General features: G+C 39.4%; 1 protein-coding gene across 1 annotated transcript in view; it reads right to left on the bottom strand.

The window, feature by feature from the left end:
- DNER (delta/notch like EGF repeat containing) overlaps positions 1-21,210 on the bottom strand; it is a 283,977-nt gene that overhangs the window by 141,545 nt on the left and 121,222 nt on the right. The window contains exon 2 of the mRNA XM_048864354.2: positions 7,819-8,115. Coding sequence (XP_048720311.1) covers positions 7,819-8,115 — 297 coding nt within the window. The remainder of the gene's footprint in view (positions 1-7,818; positions 8,116-21,210) is intronic.

Below are 21,210 nucleotides of genomic sequence, written 5' to 3'. Positions count from 1 at the left end.
ACTGTGGTATTCCCACAGACAGGCTACCTGCTTTATCTTCAGAGATAGTTAACAGTCTGACTGCCCTCAGTTCTAGATACCACACAGCTCTTTCAGTGCAAGCTTATTTTAGTCCTAGCACTACAGAGAAATCATTATAAACAATAAAAGAACCTACATGCATGCTAGTAAGCTTACCAGAGATCAAGAGATCATCCCGATTCTAACATGGACTCTGGCAGGAGCAGTCCTTCAATGCCTTACAAAGGGAGTCTTTTCTATAGTCACAATTTCATAAGAGTCTCCGTTCAGAACTAGTAACCAGTTTTATGGGCCCCAGTAAGCCAAGTCCTTCCAATCCTTCTCTCACGATTGGATAAGAGGTCCTGTCTGTTTGACGGATAAGGAAGAAGGCCCTGACCCAGTTTAAAATGAGGCTATTCATCCAAAAACCTCTTCTTTGTCTGTTGGTCCCTGGAGAATCCGTTTTGAACTAGTATATGTGCACCTCTCCAGGAGGATAGGTTCAAAGGGCCGATAACGGAGGAATTACATGAGCACCTCCCTCCTACTATAACTCCATAACACATACACAACTGCATTTTAATACAATGGACCCTCAGGTATTAAACCTAATCCAATAAAGTTTAATTTAATTCAATAAAGTTTATCTTAATTCAATAAGATTTGTCCAGGATATTAACAGTTAATATCTAGCTAATTTTGGTTTCTACACCTTGTGAGTGCATCTCAAAGAATCCCTGTAATCAAAATATTTTAAAAGTCAGGCTTAACATTTTATCCATTTATTCCTGAATAATAAACTCACCTGAATTCTCTTTTCTTTACAATCTGTTGTTTCATTAAGAAAAAAGTCACAAAAGTTTCCACGGTATGCATCCGATGAAGTGAGCTGTAGCTCACGAAAGCTCATGCTCAAATAAATTGGTTAGTCTCTAAGGTGCCACAAGTACTCCTTTTCTTTTTACAAAAGGTTATGAAATTGTTATCATTTATTGAACTTCAAAAAATTGCTGCATCACTGACCTTTATTATGCCTAGTGCTTGATACTAAAATCAATCCAACCTCATCTGCATTTTGCCTGGAAGGCAAATACAACCCTAGTATTTATTTCCAAATTCTGAAGGGCTTTGGTGGCATTGTAATCATGCTTTTTAATGGAACTATGACAAAAATGCTAATAAATATGACTTAGTTCCCTGTTTAGGAACCAATCTGCTATGTACATGCTTAACTTTATGCACTGGCTATGTCTACACTTCATAGAATCATTGATTGAATCATAGGATTCATAGGATTGAAAGGGACCTAGGAGCTAGGGGTATGATTCCCAGCTTGTGAAGACTCTCGCACTAGCTCTCTTTGAGCTGTGGTAGGCACAGCACAGTGGCGACCAGCAGGACATGATAGCCGCACCAAGTATATACTAATTTGGTCCAGGCAGATTTGTAACTGGGGTAGCTAGCCCGTGCCACCACCGTGCATTGTGTTACACAGTCACACTACTATTTATAGTGTGCTAACTCGATCAGAGCTAGAACGGGTATGTCTGTGCAAACTGGGAATTGCACCCCTATCCACAACTGTAGGTGTAGCCACTGTGAATAGGTCCCCTGAACTCAATGGAACTTCTACATGCATTACCCTTTGCTGAACTGGGGCCTTATTTATTTAGGGATAGGAAAATGCTTGATAAACAAAGGCTATTTTCTATTTAGTTTACTATTGTATTATGATTTTGGTTTACTCTGAATAGATACTTATGGTGATACATAATACAACATAGTATGTTACTCGTTTCTTGTACAGCTAATTAGAATTACAATTCTTAAAGCACAATAAAGCCTTCTGGAATATTTTTCTGGAACATTCCAAATGTCAAAACTTAAACCTATTGGAAGTTTCTTTGGTGTTTTTGGTTTGTTTTTTTTTTTTTAAGTCCTCAAACTGCAACAAGCAATTTCCATTATTTAGACTATGAGCTCATATCTATTTAACACTGGGCTGGAGCACAGACTCTCAAGTCTAGGTGCTTGGGTCAGCCTAAGAGCCCAAGCTCCAGCGTCCACACTGCTATTTTTAGCAATTAGCTCCAGCCCAGCTACCATGAGTCTGTGTACCCAGGCCGGGAGACTTGCTCCCACTGCAGTAGAGACACATCCTTTAGTAGCAACAGACAAATAATATAAAACCACACAATGCACTTGCCCCCCAAAACCCTCTCTGAACAGATCCCCTTATGCAACGATTAATATGCAACACGTATCGTGTCTCAGCCGAGATTACTAAATAGTTAAAGACCTAAGTCAAGTACTCAGATGTTTTCTGATCTGCAGACATTAGAGCCTGTTGCAACAGAGAAGAAGAGACTCCTCAAGGAGAAGTTAGGAGAGAGTCAAAACAACGTTGAAGTGGAGATCTTTAATTAAAGTTAGTATGTTGTCTACATTCTGACTTTTCTTGACAGATACTATGGTTTGTGGTATCACCTACCGGTATGATAATTGTTCATAATTGACTTATTTTACTTTGGCAATCCTGAATATAATTCAGTGCTGGCTCTTATCATTTAGGAACGTAGGATTCAAAGGGATCTCATGGGTCATCAAGCCCAGTCTGCTGCTACTGCTGGCAACCCTGACCATGTAATCCAGGGGTTCTCAAACTGGGGGTTGGGACCCCTCAGGGGGTCACGAGGTTATTACATGGGGGGGGGTTCGCAAGCTGTCAGCCTCTACTCCAAACCCAGCTTTGCCTCCAGCATTTATAATGGTGTTAAATATATAAAAAAGTGTTTTTAATTTATAAGGGGGGGTTGTACTCAGAGGCTTGCTATGTGAAAGCGGTCACCAGTACAAAAGTTTGAGAATCACTGATGTAATCCATTCATAAATGTATCAAGCTCCATCTTAAAAGCAATTAGATTTGTTGTTTGCACTACTCCTATTGGAAGGATATTCTAGAATATCACTCTTCTGGTGGTTAGAAATCTTCTAATTTCTAGCCTAAATTTATTCATGGCCAGTTTACACCCATTTGTTCTGGTGCCCACATTGTACTTTGTGCATTGTAAAACAGCTCTTCTTCCTCCCTGGTGTTTACCCCACCAATGTATTTATAGCGACCAATCATATTCCCTCTCAGTCTTTGTTGTGCGAGGCTAAGCAAGCTAGCTCTTTCAGTCTCCTCTCATAAGGCTTCTTATTCCCCTGATCACCACAATAGCCCTTTTCTACACCTGTTCTAGTTTGAATTAATCTTTCTTAAACATGATTGATCAGAAGTATACAAAAGATTCCAGATGAGGTCTTATCAATGCCTTGTACCATGGCATGAATTCTTCTCTCTCTCTACTGGAAATACCTTGCCTGAAAGATCATAGGATTTCATGGCCTTTTTATGGCCACACCACATAGATGCCTTAGTCATCCAGTAATCAACTAATACACCCATGTCTTTCTCCTACTCCATTATTTCCAACTGATGAGTCCCCAGTTTCAGAAATTCTTTTTATTAGCTAAGTGCATGACTTTGTACTTTATACTATTAAATGTATTTCCATTTCCATAATTCCATTCCTCAAGATCGTTCAGTTCTTCCTGTATAACATTTCAATCCTCTTCTGTATTGACAATGTCTCCAGACTTTGTGTCATCAGCAAATTTCATTAGTACACTCCTATTTTTGTGCCACAGTCATTAATGAAAATATTAAATGAGATTGATCCCAAGACCGATCCTTGAAGAGCTCCACTAGTAAACTCTCTCCAGAGAGATAGTTATCCTTTCAGTGCAATCCTTTGTCATCTCCCCTTTAGCCAGTCCCTTAGCCATTATACAATTATTATACTAAGCCCCATATGATACTATATCAAATGCACACACTCAGCCATGACATGTGCAGCTGCTAGCTAAAAGATCACTGCACATGCGCACGGCAAAACAAAAAACAAAAAAAGAGTCCAGTAAATTAAATTTCTTGACCAGCAACTGTCAAGAGAGTAGAAAAACTGGCCAGGCCAGTTGAAAAACAGCCAGGTGACGACCCTATTTTCCATGCAGCTGCCTAAAATTGGTTGGTCCATGGCCCGGACGACCCCCTAGCTATGCAGTCTATGCCAAGCATGGAGATTACAGGAATCTCTCCCAAACTTTCCCCCACCCTGCATTTCCTAGTTTAAAGCTCTTCTTATCAATCATGCCAGCCTTGATCCCAGAAGGTTAGTACCCCATGTACTCAGGATTAGTCTATTAATTGAGAAGAGCCCTCTCTTTCCCTGAATGTTCAAAAACCTTCAGCAAGGATTGGTGCTATGAGTTTGTCTTCATTATCTTACCACACCTTCACCTTCCCTCCCTAAGGACTGGAAGCATTCCACTAAAGAAAATCTTCTGAGCCTCTGCTTCTTTGGGAGTCTTTCCCTAGCCTTGTGCACTCATCCTAGAGCCCCTCCTGCAGGAATGTGGCAGTGTCATAAAACACAACCAGTGGATTTTCCCCCACACCCATCAGGATCCCTTTCAGCCACAGGTCTACATCTCATGTCCTTACTTCTGGCAGATAGCACACCTTTCTGTCCTTTGGATCTGCTCTGGTGACAGGCCTGTCAATTCATGTTAGTAAGGAACCCACAGTCACACAGGCCTGTCTCTTACTAGTTTTGGTGTGAATATCAGGTTCCCTCCCAGCTGTTCTTACTTCTGTGGTCCCTTGCTGTCCCCTTTATATCATACTTATCTTTACTATGGCTCCATCCCTAATATCTCCATCATCTCTTCCACTGGGACTGGTTTCCTTGCTTTCCTTCCTTGCCACCCCATCTTCAGCCTGCTTCTCCTTGTTGTTCTCCAGTGCAGCCCTCCACTCTCTCTCTCTCCTAAACTAGCCTGTCTCTTCCTCTGCCTTGTCATCATGGGTCATGCTCCTCGTCTAGTAGTCTGCCCTCTAGGTCCACTTGTTTGGCAAGGTCAGCAAATCTTGAGCTGTATGTGCAGTCTCCTCTCTCCTTTCCCCCATGATGTCTTTAAATCCCCATCTGAATTCCACCATTATCTCCAGATGCATCTCTAGTCCTCAGATCTTCTCTTCCATGAGCTCTCTCAGGCGACATTTCATACATAAGTAGTTTCTGTCAGAATAATATACATCCTGCAGCTTCTGTGTCCAGTCATCTTCTTTGTCTCCTCTCTTCCTCAGGTCACCTCTAGTGCTACCTCAGTAGCCATCATTGTCTTCACTTCCTAGTCCCTAGTCTTAAAAATGAAAGGACAAAAATCCACCAAACTCCCTCCTACAAAATCCCACACAAACTCCCCTGCTTTCTGTCCTCTGTTCACTGGCTTATAATCCTTTTGTCTAGGTCAGCCCTGCCCTCATTAAGGCTTGGCAGTTATCTGTCCAACATCAGTGATCAAAGACAGAAAATCTCTAGTGCACACTCCTCTGGGAGGCCTCCAGCTCAGTCACAATACACAGCCCCCAAACAGACTATGCAAAATACAAACAGCAAACAATCTACCAAAAAGCAGACCAAAACAAATTCACTTCCCCCCCAGGAAAAAGGACTCACTCCTTCCTTACTAAGTAAAATCCCTTCCTGACCCCTGATGGTGGCTGGCTGAAACCCTGATGCATGAGCTTTAGAACATAAGACAAACTGGGAGTGAGCCCCTGTTTGTGAGGCTTGTGAGCCTTGCCCCTCCCTCCCCACCATCAAAAGTAACCCCATCATACACTCGCAGCCATAAATTTGTCCAGCTCTTTCTTCAAACTAATTAAATTGTTTGCCCCCACAACTTATATTGTTCCAGAAACTCACTCCTTTGATTAGAAACCTTCTTTTACTTTCCAGCCTGAATTTGTTCATGGTTAGTTTATATCCACTTATTCTTGTGCCAGCATTGTCCTTTTGCTTAAATTGCTCTTCACCCTTCTTGGTATTTACTCCCCTAATGTATTTATAAAAAGTAATCATATCCCCTCTCAGTCTTCTTTTGTAAGACTAAATAAGCCAACCTCTTCTAGTCTCCTCTCATAAGATGGGACCTCCATTTTTCTGATCATCCTAGTCGCTCTTCTCTGCACCTGTTCCAGTTTAAATTCATTTTTCTTGAACAGGGTGACCAGAATTGGTTTCCAAACATTACCAGCTTCAAAACACACCATGACAGGGGTTTAGTTCTGGAAGATGTAAAAACTTAAAATAAGGTAATCCCGAGGCAATATAACTAGTTCATTTTGACCTAGGTTGAAAAGATCCAACGTGCGGCGTGCTGATCGGTCAGGGATTGGAGGTCATCACTGTATCTATGACAGGTATTAAATGTAATTAAGAAATATGCATATGTACATTTTTGGCTATTTTCAAATGTAAAATTTTCATCTCTAAAGACACACTTCAGGAAAACTATTTATAGCATGTGGTATACGGTACAGTGTATTGTTAAAGTAGTTATTACATACATTTCCTAGCTGTAAGTATTGAGCATTTGTATTCTCTGAAAATATTAAATATATATATTCCCACTATCATTCTAGAAGTCTACACTGGATAATCTGCAGAATTCACTGACAGATCTGAGACTCTTTTGATCAGTCTCCCTACCAGCGTGGAAACAGATCTGAAAATATAATACACTTCTCAGAATTTATTAGATACAGAACAGTCAGATAGTATTTACTGTTGCAAAACAATAAACAGAATTCTTGGAACTTCTGGCCCAGATAGGAAACCATAAAATATACATTTCTCTTCCATGTACGAACATCACAAAGCATATCTACAAAGAGGCAAACAACTCTACAACATCTTCAATCACAGACTAGCCTGCTGTAATCAAAGTAGAGTTACAAAACGTGAAGATGGAACTTGATGAGACAGCAGGGCTGGAAAGACTAGAAACACACAGTTTCCGTGGGGACTTCATGAATTGTACTGCACACAATTGAGCTCTGACTCAAAAACTATATGTGAATGTGACCTTGACAGATTCAAAGAATGTGACATTTTTAATAGAGTATGTTGTAACTAGTGGCTACCTTCGTACAAAATAAAACTTTCTGTAACCACATGTTGAAATCCCAGCAGGGTGTACAAAGGGTTTATTTTTCTAGAATAATTAACTGCATTTCTTGCAATATATTGTGCCTTTCAAATGAGAGCTCAATAAAAACAGAGATGTTGAGTAGCCATTAAAAAAACTTTCATAAGATTGTTAAAAAAAAAAAGCAAACCCAACTTCTCAATATACTTGCTTAAGTTTTCTCCCCCATATCCCAGACCCCTACTGTTATGCAGCATGCTGTGTGCTATTTTTGTCACCAAGTATGCAATCTTCTACCTCAAAGGTGGCTTCACTGCAGTAGTGTTTTGGGACTATATAACTTTCAAAGCAATATAGGACCCTTTGCTCTATAAATGTAAAAGATTATTACTACTGTGTAAATAGAAGAAAACCATGCTAAAAGGTAGTTGCTTTACACTTTTGCTTTTCTTAAACGGATTTGAAGTTTGGAATTTCCAGTTTATTAATAAAATGGCAGAACTAAAAGATATTGTACCATATATTTCTCAAAGATTTCCCATGCATTATACCTACAAAAGCATACATCTATTTTCAAAAGAGCAACGGTTAAGCCTAAAACCATTTTCTCAAGTGTTTTACTGGCTAATTTTATGGATTAACAACTCAGGGCAGGGATCATATCTTCAGTCTTCCTACATATATGCCTATGGCCCATAGACAAATGATAACTAAATAACAACAAGTGACATCCACAAGCTTTTTATGTATGACTGTTAAACAAAATGGTCTCACCTCTATTTCATCCCATTTTAGATCGACAACTTTTTGTCCTGCTTTTGGCTGCCAAGTAGGTAATGTCACAGTTGCTCTTGAATGGGGTAAAACAATGTCAGGTTCCAAGGTTGCTGATACTGGCCTGATTTGTCTTGGTGGCAGTGACTCTGCCCATCCAGAGACTGGAAGGCCGTGAAATGAGCGTTCACAGTTTGTACCTTCATAGCCTTCATTACACAAACAGAGGTAGCCATCACCGTTACTGCTGCAGTTACCATGGTGACAAGGGTTGCTGGCACAAGGATCTGAAACAAACTGAGAAAAAAAAACATCTGGGTTAATTACTTCATGCAAAAGATTTACTTCTGCATTTTACAAATGCCATAAAACAGAATTTATTTTTCCAATATTTAGCTTCCACAAAATATATTTATGGGTCAAAATTCATTCCCGATATAAATTCAATGATTTTAGAGGATAAAAAAACAGGGATTAATATGGTCCGTTATTCCAAGGTCAATGAACACAGGTTCATTGATGATAGGCTTACAGAGAAGTAGTAAATAAAACAGTAGCGTCAGCAGTGTTCAAATTATGTAGTTTGCAACTGTGACGGGGTCGCTCCTGTGCTCGCAACAATCAACTGCTGGGTTTCTGTTTGGGTGGAAAAGTCAAAAGGATTTTATATTCAGGTGGGGCATCACCTGCAGCAGTCTTACTCAGCAACAACAGACATATCATGGGAGCAAATCAAAACAATAGCCCCACATCAGGCCTACCTTGCCTCAGGGAGGCTCAGGTAGGCAAGTCTCTAGTCAGCTCCGACCAGAGCTAGGCTCCTCTCATGGAGAGCAGGTGGTTATCCCTCCTGCCCAGCTAGTATCTAGCTAAGCTGGAATTTCCCCTTTTAACCCTTCCCTCTAAGCCCGACATCTATTGCCGATGTAGCAGGATGTAGCACGATGTAGCAGGACGGGGCCGACTAAGCCCACAGCAGTTCACTGACTCTTTTCCTGGCAGTGTGGGATTCATATACCACATCATAGTAATCCTCATAGGAAGGTCTGACGGTAACCTCTCCTGGTGATGTTTTCTAAAAGTATCTGCCATTTGGTGTAATCTAGTACATTCCAAAGGCCAAACCAAAGAAACCAACAGTATATTTATGAAACAAGAATAAAGAGCAATTTCTAGCATGAATAGTTTAGCAGCAAGCAAAGAAGGGGCTCCGCTGCATAAGAGAGACGGGAAGACCACTAATATTTATTAAAGAAAAGATTTAATTTTTTAATTTTTATGAACCTGCTTCAAAAAAAAATAAAGGTGTCTTCTTTAGTATCGAAGTCTGCCATGCAGGTTACAAAATTTAGTTTAATTGAATCAGGAGCTAAGAAAGTATTACATGGAAATGGTTTTAGAAGAGATTAAATAAAGAAATCTAGGTCTTCTGCTCTCCTTTAACTTGTTAAATATAGAAGAAATTCAAGAAAATAGGAAAATTCCACTACATATATCATCAAACTTTTTTTACAACTATTATTTTTTATTTGCAAAATTACTTCCCTACCATAATGACAGGTTTCAGAGTAACAGCCGTGTTAGTCTGTATTCACAAAAAGAAAAGGTCTCTAAGTCTCTAAGGTGCCACAAGTACTCCTTCCCTACCATAAATACATCATGTTCTCTTTTGGTTTGAAAACTTATTAAAATCAGAACATCCGGTATTAGACCACCCTAGCTGATAAACCAAATCCCGCAGCATGTCAGTGTCTTGTCAAAATTAGCAGTGTGTTTACACCTGTGCCAATACGTCACAGCAAATGTATCTCAATACCACTGTCTCTCTTGCAGTCTTGTGGCAATACACAAAATGACAGTTCTAGGGTAGTTCTAATTCCATCTAAGGTTTTTTTCTAGTGCTTTACACATGGGTAAAGGCTTGAATGTATTCCTCTTATCAATATTTGTTTTTCTTGATTCCATCACAGTCTGTTTCTCTGAAGTCAATTTTATTAATCAGTTCTTCAACATCACCAAAATGCCATGCCAAATCTCTTGGGAAACCAACAATGCTTATGGTGCAGGATGACAAACAGTTTCAGTCAAAGAATAGAATCAACCAGTATACTGGCAACAATTTTTGATTAAGACACAAAACTTATTGGGAAGAATATTTTTGTTAAGTAGAAGCTGGCCAGAACTTGAAATCTCTATAATGTGTCAAAACAGGGACATAGCTTTTGGAACTCCCAAACCTGGAGATCGGAAATCTGGATCTGAATCTGTCCCTTTCCCAATTTAAAGGTGTTCAGAATCCACGGAGATAGATTCAAGGTGCAAATTTGGATCTAGTTCTAGATTTGGGGGTTCTGTTTACCCTGCATCTCTGGTTTTAAGGGAATACAGTACTTATAAAAGAGGTCAGGTGGACAGTCAGAGAAGAAAAGAAAAAAATAATAATATTGAGCATTTTTCCATCTGTAGATTTTCAAAGCCCTTACAACAAGTGGGACCTATCGTAGTCTCCAATTTAAATATGAGGAAACTGAAGCACAGGAGGTGAAGTGACTTGCCTGAGGTCACACAATAGGTCACGGATTGAGGTAGGAATTGAAGCCAGGCCAGATTCCTGTTCTGGCAGCCCAGTCCCCGGATTCCATTGCTTCTTCTGTTAGGTATTGCACCATCAGTAGCAGTGAAAGCTTCCTCACAGCACCCCATTTAAGTATTTCAACCCTTAGCTGAAGGTAAGTCGAGTTTGTATGGCACAACTCTGTGATGTTGGCAGACCAGGTGCCAGCTCATGCCAAGCCCCAAGCGTCACTGCTGGAAACCAGTCTTGTTTACCTGTGAGTTAGCATTATCAAAATAGATATTAGATGTTAAGTTGATAAGAATGTGTTTATTGTTTAGACTTCATAAAATACTTGATGCTGCATGTATTGATCTCACTTCTAACCTCTGTAGCCCATGGTTTAAAGTTATATTGAGTGTTTGCATTGTAAACCTCTGTAATTCTGACTCACCAAACAGGAAATGAAGCATTAATAAAGGTACAGGACTTGACCTGCATACAAGATGGCCCACTGAAGACCAGTGGGGTATTTTGCAGCATCAAAGGAGAGAGACCCTGTTGATTGCATTCCTAACTCCCTCCAAGAAGGAGAGATCTATGCATGAATTAATCCCATCAGTCTGGAAGCTGGAGTGGAGGGGATAAAAATCCCTGACAAGGAGAAATTGAATCTCTTTCATGCTGTCTGGATTCTGAGGGGAAAAGATTCCTAAACATTAGCAAAGAGATCCACATGTTGCTTGGCATGGGTTAGCCCTGAAAGACATTTTGAACTGACAGATTATTACAACTGTCACTTTTTAAATCACAGATTGAAATTCCTTTGTGTAGATATGCTTGCTTGCTTTAACCTGTAAATAATTCTATGTCTGTTTCCTAGTTAATAAAACTGTAGTTAGTTTATTACAGGATTGACTACAAGCATTGTCTTTGGTGTGTGATCTAAGGTACACATTGATCTGGGGTGAGTGACTGGTCTCTTGGAACTGGGAGCAATCTGAATATTGAGTGACCTTTGGTGTAAGTGACTATTTGTCACATAGTCCTAGGTGGTAAAATCACCTGGAGTGTCCAAGGGTACTGTCTGTGACTCCATTGTAAGATTACTGTAGTACTTTGGGAGTTCACATTTGTTACTGGGTTGGTGAAATCTAACAACAGTACATACAACCAGTTTGGGGCATCTGCCCTGCTTTCTGATAGTCCCCCCTGAGGTTAGCACTCTTTGTCGTGAGCTACTCCAGACAAACTCCCTCAATGCTGGAGGCCTCCTTCATCCCAAGGAAGATCTGACCTATGTGGGAGACACTGCCATTGTTGATCTACTTGTGGATCTTTATCAGGCCCCTGGTCAGGATTATCCTTTCTGGAAGCATCATTTCTACTCTCATCCACAAGGGAAAGAAACAACATAGCAATGAAAGGATCCCAAGTCTCTAATCCCAGCTTGGCTCCAGAAATAAAAGGAGCAGCAGTGTACAGACTCTGGGGACATATGCATAGATAAGAGACATCAGTTCCCACCACGTGGTTCCAAAAGTGTCCCTTTCTCTTCCCAGGCTCTGATCCCAATGCCACAGACAAGAACAGAACTTATAAGACCTACTATTGAAGGAGTGGAGCTTTGCATCAAAGGATATCTTTGAAATAAGCAACAATGCAAAATGCCTCTGGTGTTGTGTCAGACCAAGGACTGATAAATTCAATCACAAACACATTACTGTTAAAATTAAACAAAAGACTTATTTATACTTTTTCACTGATTCCACTTGTCATCAAAGTTGTGAGAAGACGAATCTTTGGTCATAATGATTGCCCTAGTGTGGGCTAAACAATGTATTGGTACTCTGTTCTCCTGACTCTCTCATGGGACCGTCCTTATCGTTTACCAGTGTCATCAGACCTCCTGGAGAAATAAAATGGTTTCATTCTACATCCCAGTCCAGAACCATTCCCCTCAGAACCTGGATTATGGAATCCTGACTAACTCTGCCCTAGCCTCTTCTGCAGAATTGCAGAAAATCTTACCAGTTTGGAAGCCATCTACACTGAAACATTATTCTCAGATTTGGGAAAGGTTTTCCCTAAGGGCAGTAGAAAGCAATCTGCCTCTGTGTTCTCATAGAATATCAGGTTGGAAGGGACCTGAGGAAGTCATCTAGTCCAACCCCCTCCTCAAAGCAGGATCAATCCCCAATTTTTGCCCCAGATCTTTAAATTGCCCCCTCAAATATTGAGCTCACAACCCTGGGTTTAAGCAGGCCAATGCTCAAACCACTGCACTATTCCTTCTGTTTCTATATAATCTATTTTGGACTATTTTCAGTACATACAATCTTTCAATCTCTCTGTCTACAGCCAACATGCATCTGTCTGCCATCTCAGAATACCATCCATTGATAACTCCACTGTGTTCCATTAGGGACTGCAGTAAAGGACTGGTGAATTTACCTTCACTGATCCATGAGTTTGTCCCAATCTGCGATCTAAACCTGACAAAGTCAATTAATGTGTCCTTTGAGCACTTAAACTTCAAATCACATGAGGGACAAATGTGACCCCAATGGACACTACTTTCCAGAAAGTTCTTGAAGTACAGTGACACCAGGGACACTGAAGTGATTAATTAGCTAATTTTTGTAAAACACTTTGAATGCGTAATACTTCACATATTAAGCATTTTTATTATTGTATTCTGCATGCGGGCTGGAAAATCCTGGCTGATGCATGGCACATCAGCAGGAAAACCACAAAAGAGTTGTTTCTGTAACTGCCATAGGGGATTACATTTTTACATTTGCAGTAAACTGAACCAATGAAGCTCTGCATGCTTTAAACTAATGCTGCTGCGGTTTTCAGTTGTTAGAAAACATGGAAAGATTTCTATATGGTTAGGGTCAAACTAACTCTCCATGAGATTTATACCCTATGCTGTTATCATATTACTTGTTTTTCTTACAGAAAATTCTGCCAGTTCACTTATTTACAGTAATTCTAATACTGATGCACAATTGTTGCGTTGGGCTTTTGAGAAAAAACTTGTTTTACTTTTCAGTGTATGGAAGGAAACAACCTCACTATTGTTTCTTTTATTTATGATCATTTGTACCTTTTGTTTCTTGCTAGATATACCATGGACCCAAGACACATTATATCCCAAACTCCAGTTGTTTGACAGCTACATTACATTTCACTCCCCAGCATTCCCTTTGGAATATACCAGGATGATTTTAGAGTAAAGGGTTTCATACCTGTGTATCTTTTGTAGCACTGAGACTCCAATACCATTTATGTGAAAAGCAACAGCAGAGTGACAGTAACAGAAGTAAACCGTTTTCTAGGAATTGTGGGAAATAAATAAGAATCTCAGCCAACTCAAAACAGATATGCTCATTTAGCTCACTACAATCACCACCAAACTATTAGGATTAGTTTTAATCAAATTTCTCAGTTATTTTCAAGTATTTATTGTGTATATGCCTGTTTAAGGAGATACACTGAGGTTCCTGTTTCAGAGTATCTGGTAGTCTAAACTATCTTCTTCGTTTAATCTCATACTTCAGCTTGTATCTCTGATTCCACCTCACGGATATCTTGTCATCTCAAACTGAACATGGCCAGAACCAAACTCCTTAACTCTTCTCCGAAATCTTTTCCATTTGTGGTGAGATATCTCCATATTGAAGCAAAAACAGTATCTATAAATTATTATAACATATTCTTATGTTAGATCATTACAAACTTGCCTGTGCCTTTACTGATTTTTAGGGGATATTTATCATTACTTTCATACATATGATGCCTGGAGAAAAAAATCTCACAAGTTTATATTTTTGTTTATTTAATTCTATGAAATGTCCCAGCGAAGGAAATTATTAGGAATTCAGTTGTCTTTCAATGTGACAAACTCCTCAAGTGCTAAGGAATACAACACCACATTTATTACACCCAAATGTGTTTATACAAACCCTAAGATGCAGCTTTTTTAATTCCAATTTCACTATAACTCGATAGTATTTGCTTTGATGCTCTGTTTTAAAAATAGTATCACTGTTTATTGAAATTTGTGTTTTGTATGAAATATTTAATAAGAAGTTTTAGATGCAAGTTGTGAATGCTCTGACAGGTCATAACTAAGGAGCACTGGGTCAAAAGACAGAGTCTTATTACAGCCCAGGATACTTCTCTAGACTAAAACATCAGTTGGCAAAGATGATTTAATCTCAAACAATAGATCTTACAAAGGTAGGCTCTGACTTCAAAAGCAATCATGCCTAGGGATGTATTATCAGAACTGTAAACCAGTTGGCAAAAATATTCTTTTAAAATCACTCTAAAATCTTTATTCTTGACACTAAGAAAAACATATATAGTTGAGAAATATTTTGTAAGATACCTCTGTTTTTCTGAAATGCTGAGATGGTAAGCCTTTGTGAAATGCATATTTGCAAATATGATAGCTAAATGCAGATCTCATGTAATTTCCTAATGCCATTGCTATGTAAATGGTAAAATGCTTTGTGAACCAAAATGGGATCTAATGACCTTGCTAAGCTGATTATTAATAAAAGAATACTGATGACTAATACAAATAGAATATTTATATTAATTAGGGAATTATTTGGCAACTTTAAGAAGCTTGTCACCAAACTCAGAAGAAAAAGAATAACCCCTTCAAAGATGTTAAGAAAGGACAACTTATTGAACAACTATTCCAGTCTGAAGACTCTCTCTAATAATTATGTAATTTTAAAATATTATTTCAAGAACTGAAAAAAAGTGTTTATACTTTTTGAAATCAGAATTTCAAATCCTGTTGAATCCTGATGAAACTGAAGAAATATGTTAGAAAATGGATTAAATGAAGAAAGAGTTAGAACTCTAAAGATTACCTGAAATTTACAAGCCACAAAAGACCTGAAGAAGAGCTCTGTATAAGCTTTCAAAGCTTGTCTCTTTCACCGACAGAAGTTGGTCCAATAAAAGATACTACTTCACCCACCTTGTATCATAAAAGAACAAAGGCAATTAGAAGCGTGTTGCATATTAATTAAGCAGCATGTCTATTCAGGAGCTGAAGGTGTAATGAAAGCCAACCCACAAAGGCATTGAGAAATGGAAAGATGACAGTTTTGAATCTAAACAAGTCTGAATTAGGTTTTCCTATGATTTCATGAAATTGGAGGTGGGGATATAAAACCTTCGGAGTGATTCTCCAGCAGGACTCACTCTACAACTCTTCTTGACTTCACAGTATTCAACACAACTCATCCTGTACATCTCTACAAGCAAGCTGCAAGAGAAGACAGCTAAGAAGAAAAAGAAGAGATCAGCAACACAGCAGCAACAAAAGGCAATCTTTTGGCCCACATGACATTATCAAGACCTCAGCATGGTAAGATGGAAGTAGCTAAAGTATTGCCCAGGGATTCGATTTAAAAAGTTGTAATGATTTTACTGGAATACTAAAATGTTATTGAAACTTAAGATACTACCAGTATCTCCTGCTAACCCAATTGTTTAGGCCACGTATTCCTGGACAGCAGATGGGTTAAACTTTGGTAAACAGAGAAATAGGGGGAACTGGATTTAAGATATTTAATATTTATTAACTGACCTATCTTAAGACAGCTCTTTAAATAGTTTCTCCTACAAAACTGTGTGATGAGGTGGACTAGGCCCAGAGGCCCCCTGCTGAAGGCCTCAGGATCCTGCCACACCCATCCCAGAAAAGGAGCAGAGGAGCCAAGTTCTCCAAGTGACCTAGAGAGCCTGTGCAGGAAAGCAACCAATCAGGGGTAGGCTGCAAGGGGCTTGCCCATCAGAGGGTTGCAGGCTAATATACAAGGTGCTGAAGTGCAGACGAGAGTCAGTTCCTTGCTGGAGCCAGAGGAGTACAACTGGTGCTCCTCACTGGCCAAAGAGAACTTCAGCACCACGGACAGCTCAATGATGGCAGGAACCTGGGAAGTAAGGAAGAGCTCCTGGCTGGCTGCTGGGCCTGAACATAGAAAAGCCCTCAGTAAAGGTGAAGCTTTGGTGAAAGCTGGGGCTGTGGGAACTGAAAGCAGTTTCATTAACAGGACACAGCGGCATACAGCTGCTATTCTTAGGGTCCCGGAGTAGTGGGAAGGCCCGGTCCCTCCCCCTCCATAAGCCACTGGGGAAATGACCTACAACTGGACAGCAATAAACCCCCAGAAGGGGATCTGAACTAATTAGTGGCTCAGCTGGAGAGCTGGTGCCAGAACAGACCAGAGAGGGTGAAACCATTGCCTCCAGGGAGAAAACCCTGGGGGTTCGCCCCAAAACCAGGGTCAAGACTATTTAAAGACTGCAGACACACCCAACCAAAAGGGGCGCTCACAAGAGGTGGGTGGTGCATGACACTGTTACAAACTGATTTAAATATTTTCTTTGATTTCACAGGATTTAGTTAAGACCTTTGCCCATTTATAAACTATTTGTTATCCTGGATAAACCAAACAAGACTCACCTTCCCTTAAACACATTATTTTACCCATCTATAAACAGTTATAGTTATCAATGATATACTAAGATTGAATTCATAACAATTTTGGGAAATAAGATCTTGGTCTTAATTTACCAAGAAAAAAGTGCCCCAGAGGCATTTCACTCTGTTAAAAGCTCTCGAGTTAAAATCTTTTCAGTACATTTCTCTGTGAAGTAACCAGTGTTTAGCATTTATGTTCTGTTTTGTTTAATATTTTCTTTTCCTTCCTTTAAAAATAAAACAGCCATGGTTAATAACTGTAATTATTTTGCTTGATTTTAATTGTGGTCTCTCCTAAAGTATGTAAAAGAACCCCTGAGACTAAAATAGAGGGAGTCACATCTCTGAACAGGCAATAAGAGAAACAAATCCTGAATCAGTATGGTGGGAGTTTGGATTTATGGGAAACCAAGATCAGCCTGCTGCTAGATCCAAAGGAGAAATGGAAATTCAGTTTTGTGGTAGAATAGTATATCCATCTCTGCTGTGTAAAAGTACCTCAGTGAGGTTTAGTAGTTTGTTTTGAAGTAGTGTCCACTTGGTGTTTTCCTAACAATTAAGGATAGTACCTGCTCTGAGGGCCTCACGGTCTAAGGACAGAGATCTGGGAAAAGGAACAAAAGTAGATCAAATTGATATGCAAATCAACAAGATTTAGTATAGCATCCCAGCAGAGCTGGGTCTTTAAGAGAAACTTAAATGTGGACATGAAAGGGCCTTATGGATGAGATTAAGGAGATCATGACATGCATAGGGGGCAGCATGAAGGAAGGAACAGAAGTCATTGTGTCAAAATCTGACATGGGTGGAGGAGGTTGGGATCGTTGCCAGGGCAAAGAGTATGGGGACAACTTGGAGCTTGACAAAGGGGAACAATAAGAAAGGTCAGTGTTATGTAGAGTTTGAAGATGGTGATAAGAAGCTTACATTTAATTGTGATCAAATGACTAGAAAGGATAAGTTTAGAGACAGAATTTTATATGGGTGGAAGGGGCCAATGTGTTTGGGACACCAGAGAGGAAGATTTGCCATAATTAAGACTGGCTATACTGTGGGCCTGAATGAAAGAGAGGGCTACATGGATAGAGAGAAACGGATGGATCTTGGAGATGTTGGGAAAGAAGTAGTAATAAGATTTAGAAATGGTGCAGATTTGTGGGGAAAAGAGGAAGAGGAGCTCCAACCTGTTGGCCTGAAGGATGGAGAAGATGGTGGTGTAGTTGACAGTGATAAAAGAAGAAGAAATTATATGGCATAAAAGAGGTAATTGAAATTGTTGAGCATCAAGTAGTTTTTCCCCAAAATTACTAAAAATATGTACTCTAGAGAAACAAGAAATGCTCTTACTAGTTGTTTCATTTGACTCCCTACTTTCCTAACCTTCCCCACTTCCCAAATCCCTATATGACCATATGCAAGTACATAAGAGTTGGATTAGTTTAGTACCAGAACTCTTCCATCACTTTACTCCATCTCCAAGGGATTTAAAACAGACATCACTGTTCTAGGAAGCAGACAGCATTAAAACATGTGGAAAGAGAACAAACAAGAGTGTGTACAGAGCGAACTGTTGCACAATGGAGGCATGGAAGCAGCCCATAAATGGGACCACGCAGAAAGAGAAGGGGAAACAGAAGAAGAGAAGAGACCACTGAGCCAAGACAGGAGAGGAGAGAGAGAAATGGACTGATAATGAAGGGACAGAAGGTGAAGAGAGATGGTCATGGGTAAGGAAGAAGAAATAGATTTTACAGAAAGAAAACAATACCTGAAACCGAGTAGGTGAATTTATTTTTTAACTGTTCAGATGAAAAAGCTGTAAGATGATTTAAAAGCAGTTCCCAAACACACTCTTCAGTCCTATGTTTTGAAAGTACTGCTCTCAAATTTTTTAGTTTTTATATGATTTAGCACCAGGCAGCATCATTGCTGCTGCTCTGAGTAATATTAAGCGATTGCCACCAGAGTGGCTAGTGAGCTGCAAGAGCGCAGGAGGTGTCTGACTGGCAGGGAGCAGATGGCTTATTAGCATGTAAGTCATTGCATTCTGCTTACAGCTGCTCGGGTGGTAACATGTTGGTATTACTCAGTGTAGACGTAACTTCCAGTGGGCTAGCAGCAACAGCTCTGCCCACACTAAATAACACTTCAAAAACTAAAATGCTATTCAGTAAGGCAAACTAAAAACAACATCTGATCAATGCCTTAAGAGGTACAAGCACCTCCCTCCATAGTTTATTCCTTTTAAAGTAAATTCTGTAGAGCCTATCATTTCTCATCTCCCATTGCTCCTCACTTCACCACATGCATTTTGCTTTGCCCTTTATCTCCTTCTCCCACTCTCACATGTTGGTTTCTCCCCCTCCCTCCAACCCACCTTTAAAATGACATGTCTCTTCCTGTATGCAGCGTTGTTGTAGCTGTGTCGATCCCAGAATATTAGAGAGACAAGCTACGTGAAGTAATATCTTTTATTGGATCAACTTCTATTGGTAAGACACGCTTTGAAGCTTGTGTTGACCTCTTCTTCTTCTTCCTGAAGAAGAGCTCTGTGTAAGCTCAAAAGCTTGCCTCTCTCACCAACAAAAGTTGGTCCAATAAAAGATATTACCTCACCCACCTTATCCCTCTTCCTGTTCATACAACTTCCTTCCTCTCCTTCAAATCCATCTCCTAAGCCCACTTCTTTCACATTGCTTTCTATCAGTCACTCCCATCCCTGTGCTACCTATTCTTGCCCTATCTCGGGGTCTTTATGGAAATACCAGATACCTATCAAGTGAATCATACAAAAAGACATTGTACCAGATCCTCAGCTGCTGTAAACTGTTACAGATCGACTAAAATTGAACGATACAAATTTATGCCATCTGACAATCTAGCCCATTTTTTAATTTGTTTTAACCTTTCTCCACCTCCTTCTTTTGTGTGTTATCTTTATGCTCTATTTTTCAGGCCCTATTCTTGCAAATTCTTAAACTTGTGCTTAAATGCTTTGCATGTTTGGGCACTGCACTCTAAGTTCTTTCAAAAGGGACCACGACCTTTTAGTAAAGCACCAAGGAAAGTTATCGCAACTGCAATAATGTTTAAGAATAAGAAGAACAATAAAAACCTTATTAATACTCTGTCACCAGTTGTGGTTTAATTTAGTATATGGCATAGTTGCTTGTCTCATTTATGTGTATATTCCAAACATGCACTACAAGATCACAAAATGCTCAGATTATAATTTCCCTACTTTAGCTTTCAGTACATCTGCAATTTCTCAGCACCATGGGAGAGAGAGAAGTGAACTGAATGTTTAAAATATCCAGTTTTGTTATATACAATCACACACTAATAAACAGCAAGTGTTAGGGTTCTAAAAAGAAAACAGCAAAAAAACTGAAACAAAATCAAATCCAAAATATCTCAGTCATTTTGTTAACATTAATAGTATATAGTAGCTTAGTAACCAGTGCAGCAACATAGACATGATAATCAGAAAGGACATCTAATTATATAATCACATAATGACCATAAAGTCTAAATTTAGTGTCTGCACTTACATTCAGCATCTTAACAATGTCAGGTATAATGTGCTATACAGTTAAATGGTTATTAAGACATCTGCTTGTTCATTCTACTATCCAACAAAGAAACACATGAACTAGCTGAACTTGAGCAATGTTTTCCCTCCTTGAACAGAAGAATAGAAAGGCAACAACACTGCTAGAGCTGGCAAATAATGGATTTTTTGGTTTGCTGGCAACTCTGAAATTTTTATTTTTTTTTAAAGTTCTGTTTCAGGTCAAACCAAACTAAATTTGTCAGCAAATCAAAAAGTTGAAGAAATTTCAGGTCAGGTGTCCTACATCCAAGACAAGTGCCCTAACCACAACATTATGGAGTCATTCTCACTCACTTTCCCCACATTAATGACTAATCTTTGTCATTCACAGTGTCAATTCATAGTCAGAAAGTTGGGACTGGGCAATAGGGGATGGATCACACAATGATTGCCCTGTTCTGTTCACTCCGTCTGAAGCATCTGGCACTGGCCACTGTCCGAAGACAATATACTGGGCCAGATGGACCATTGGTCTGGCCCAGTATGGCCATTCCTATGTTCCTACTTAATATTTCATAAAGTAACTGAAAGTTGGTTATGTTAAAGTAGGTACCAGTGGAGATGGAGTGGGGCAGAGATCAGGTGAGGTAGTCAAAAGTGCATGACAAATTCACTTATCACAGGGCTCAATTTATATATGCGTGCGCATATTATACTCCATTTTATATATATACACCTATATATCACATTTGAGGCAGTAATACATCA

This window comes from Caretta caretta, chromosome 9, assembly GCF_965140235.1.
Source record: "Caretta caretta isolate rCarCar2 chromosome 9, rCarCar1.hap1, whole genome shotgun sequence".
In the NCBI taxonomy this organism is placed as follows: Eukaryota; Metazoa; Chordata; order Testudines; family Cheloniidae; genus Caretta; species Caretta caretta.
The sequence above is the reverse complement of the archived record's forward strand: the minus strand, read 5'-3'. Positions and strand labels throughout refer to the sequence as shown.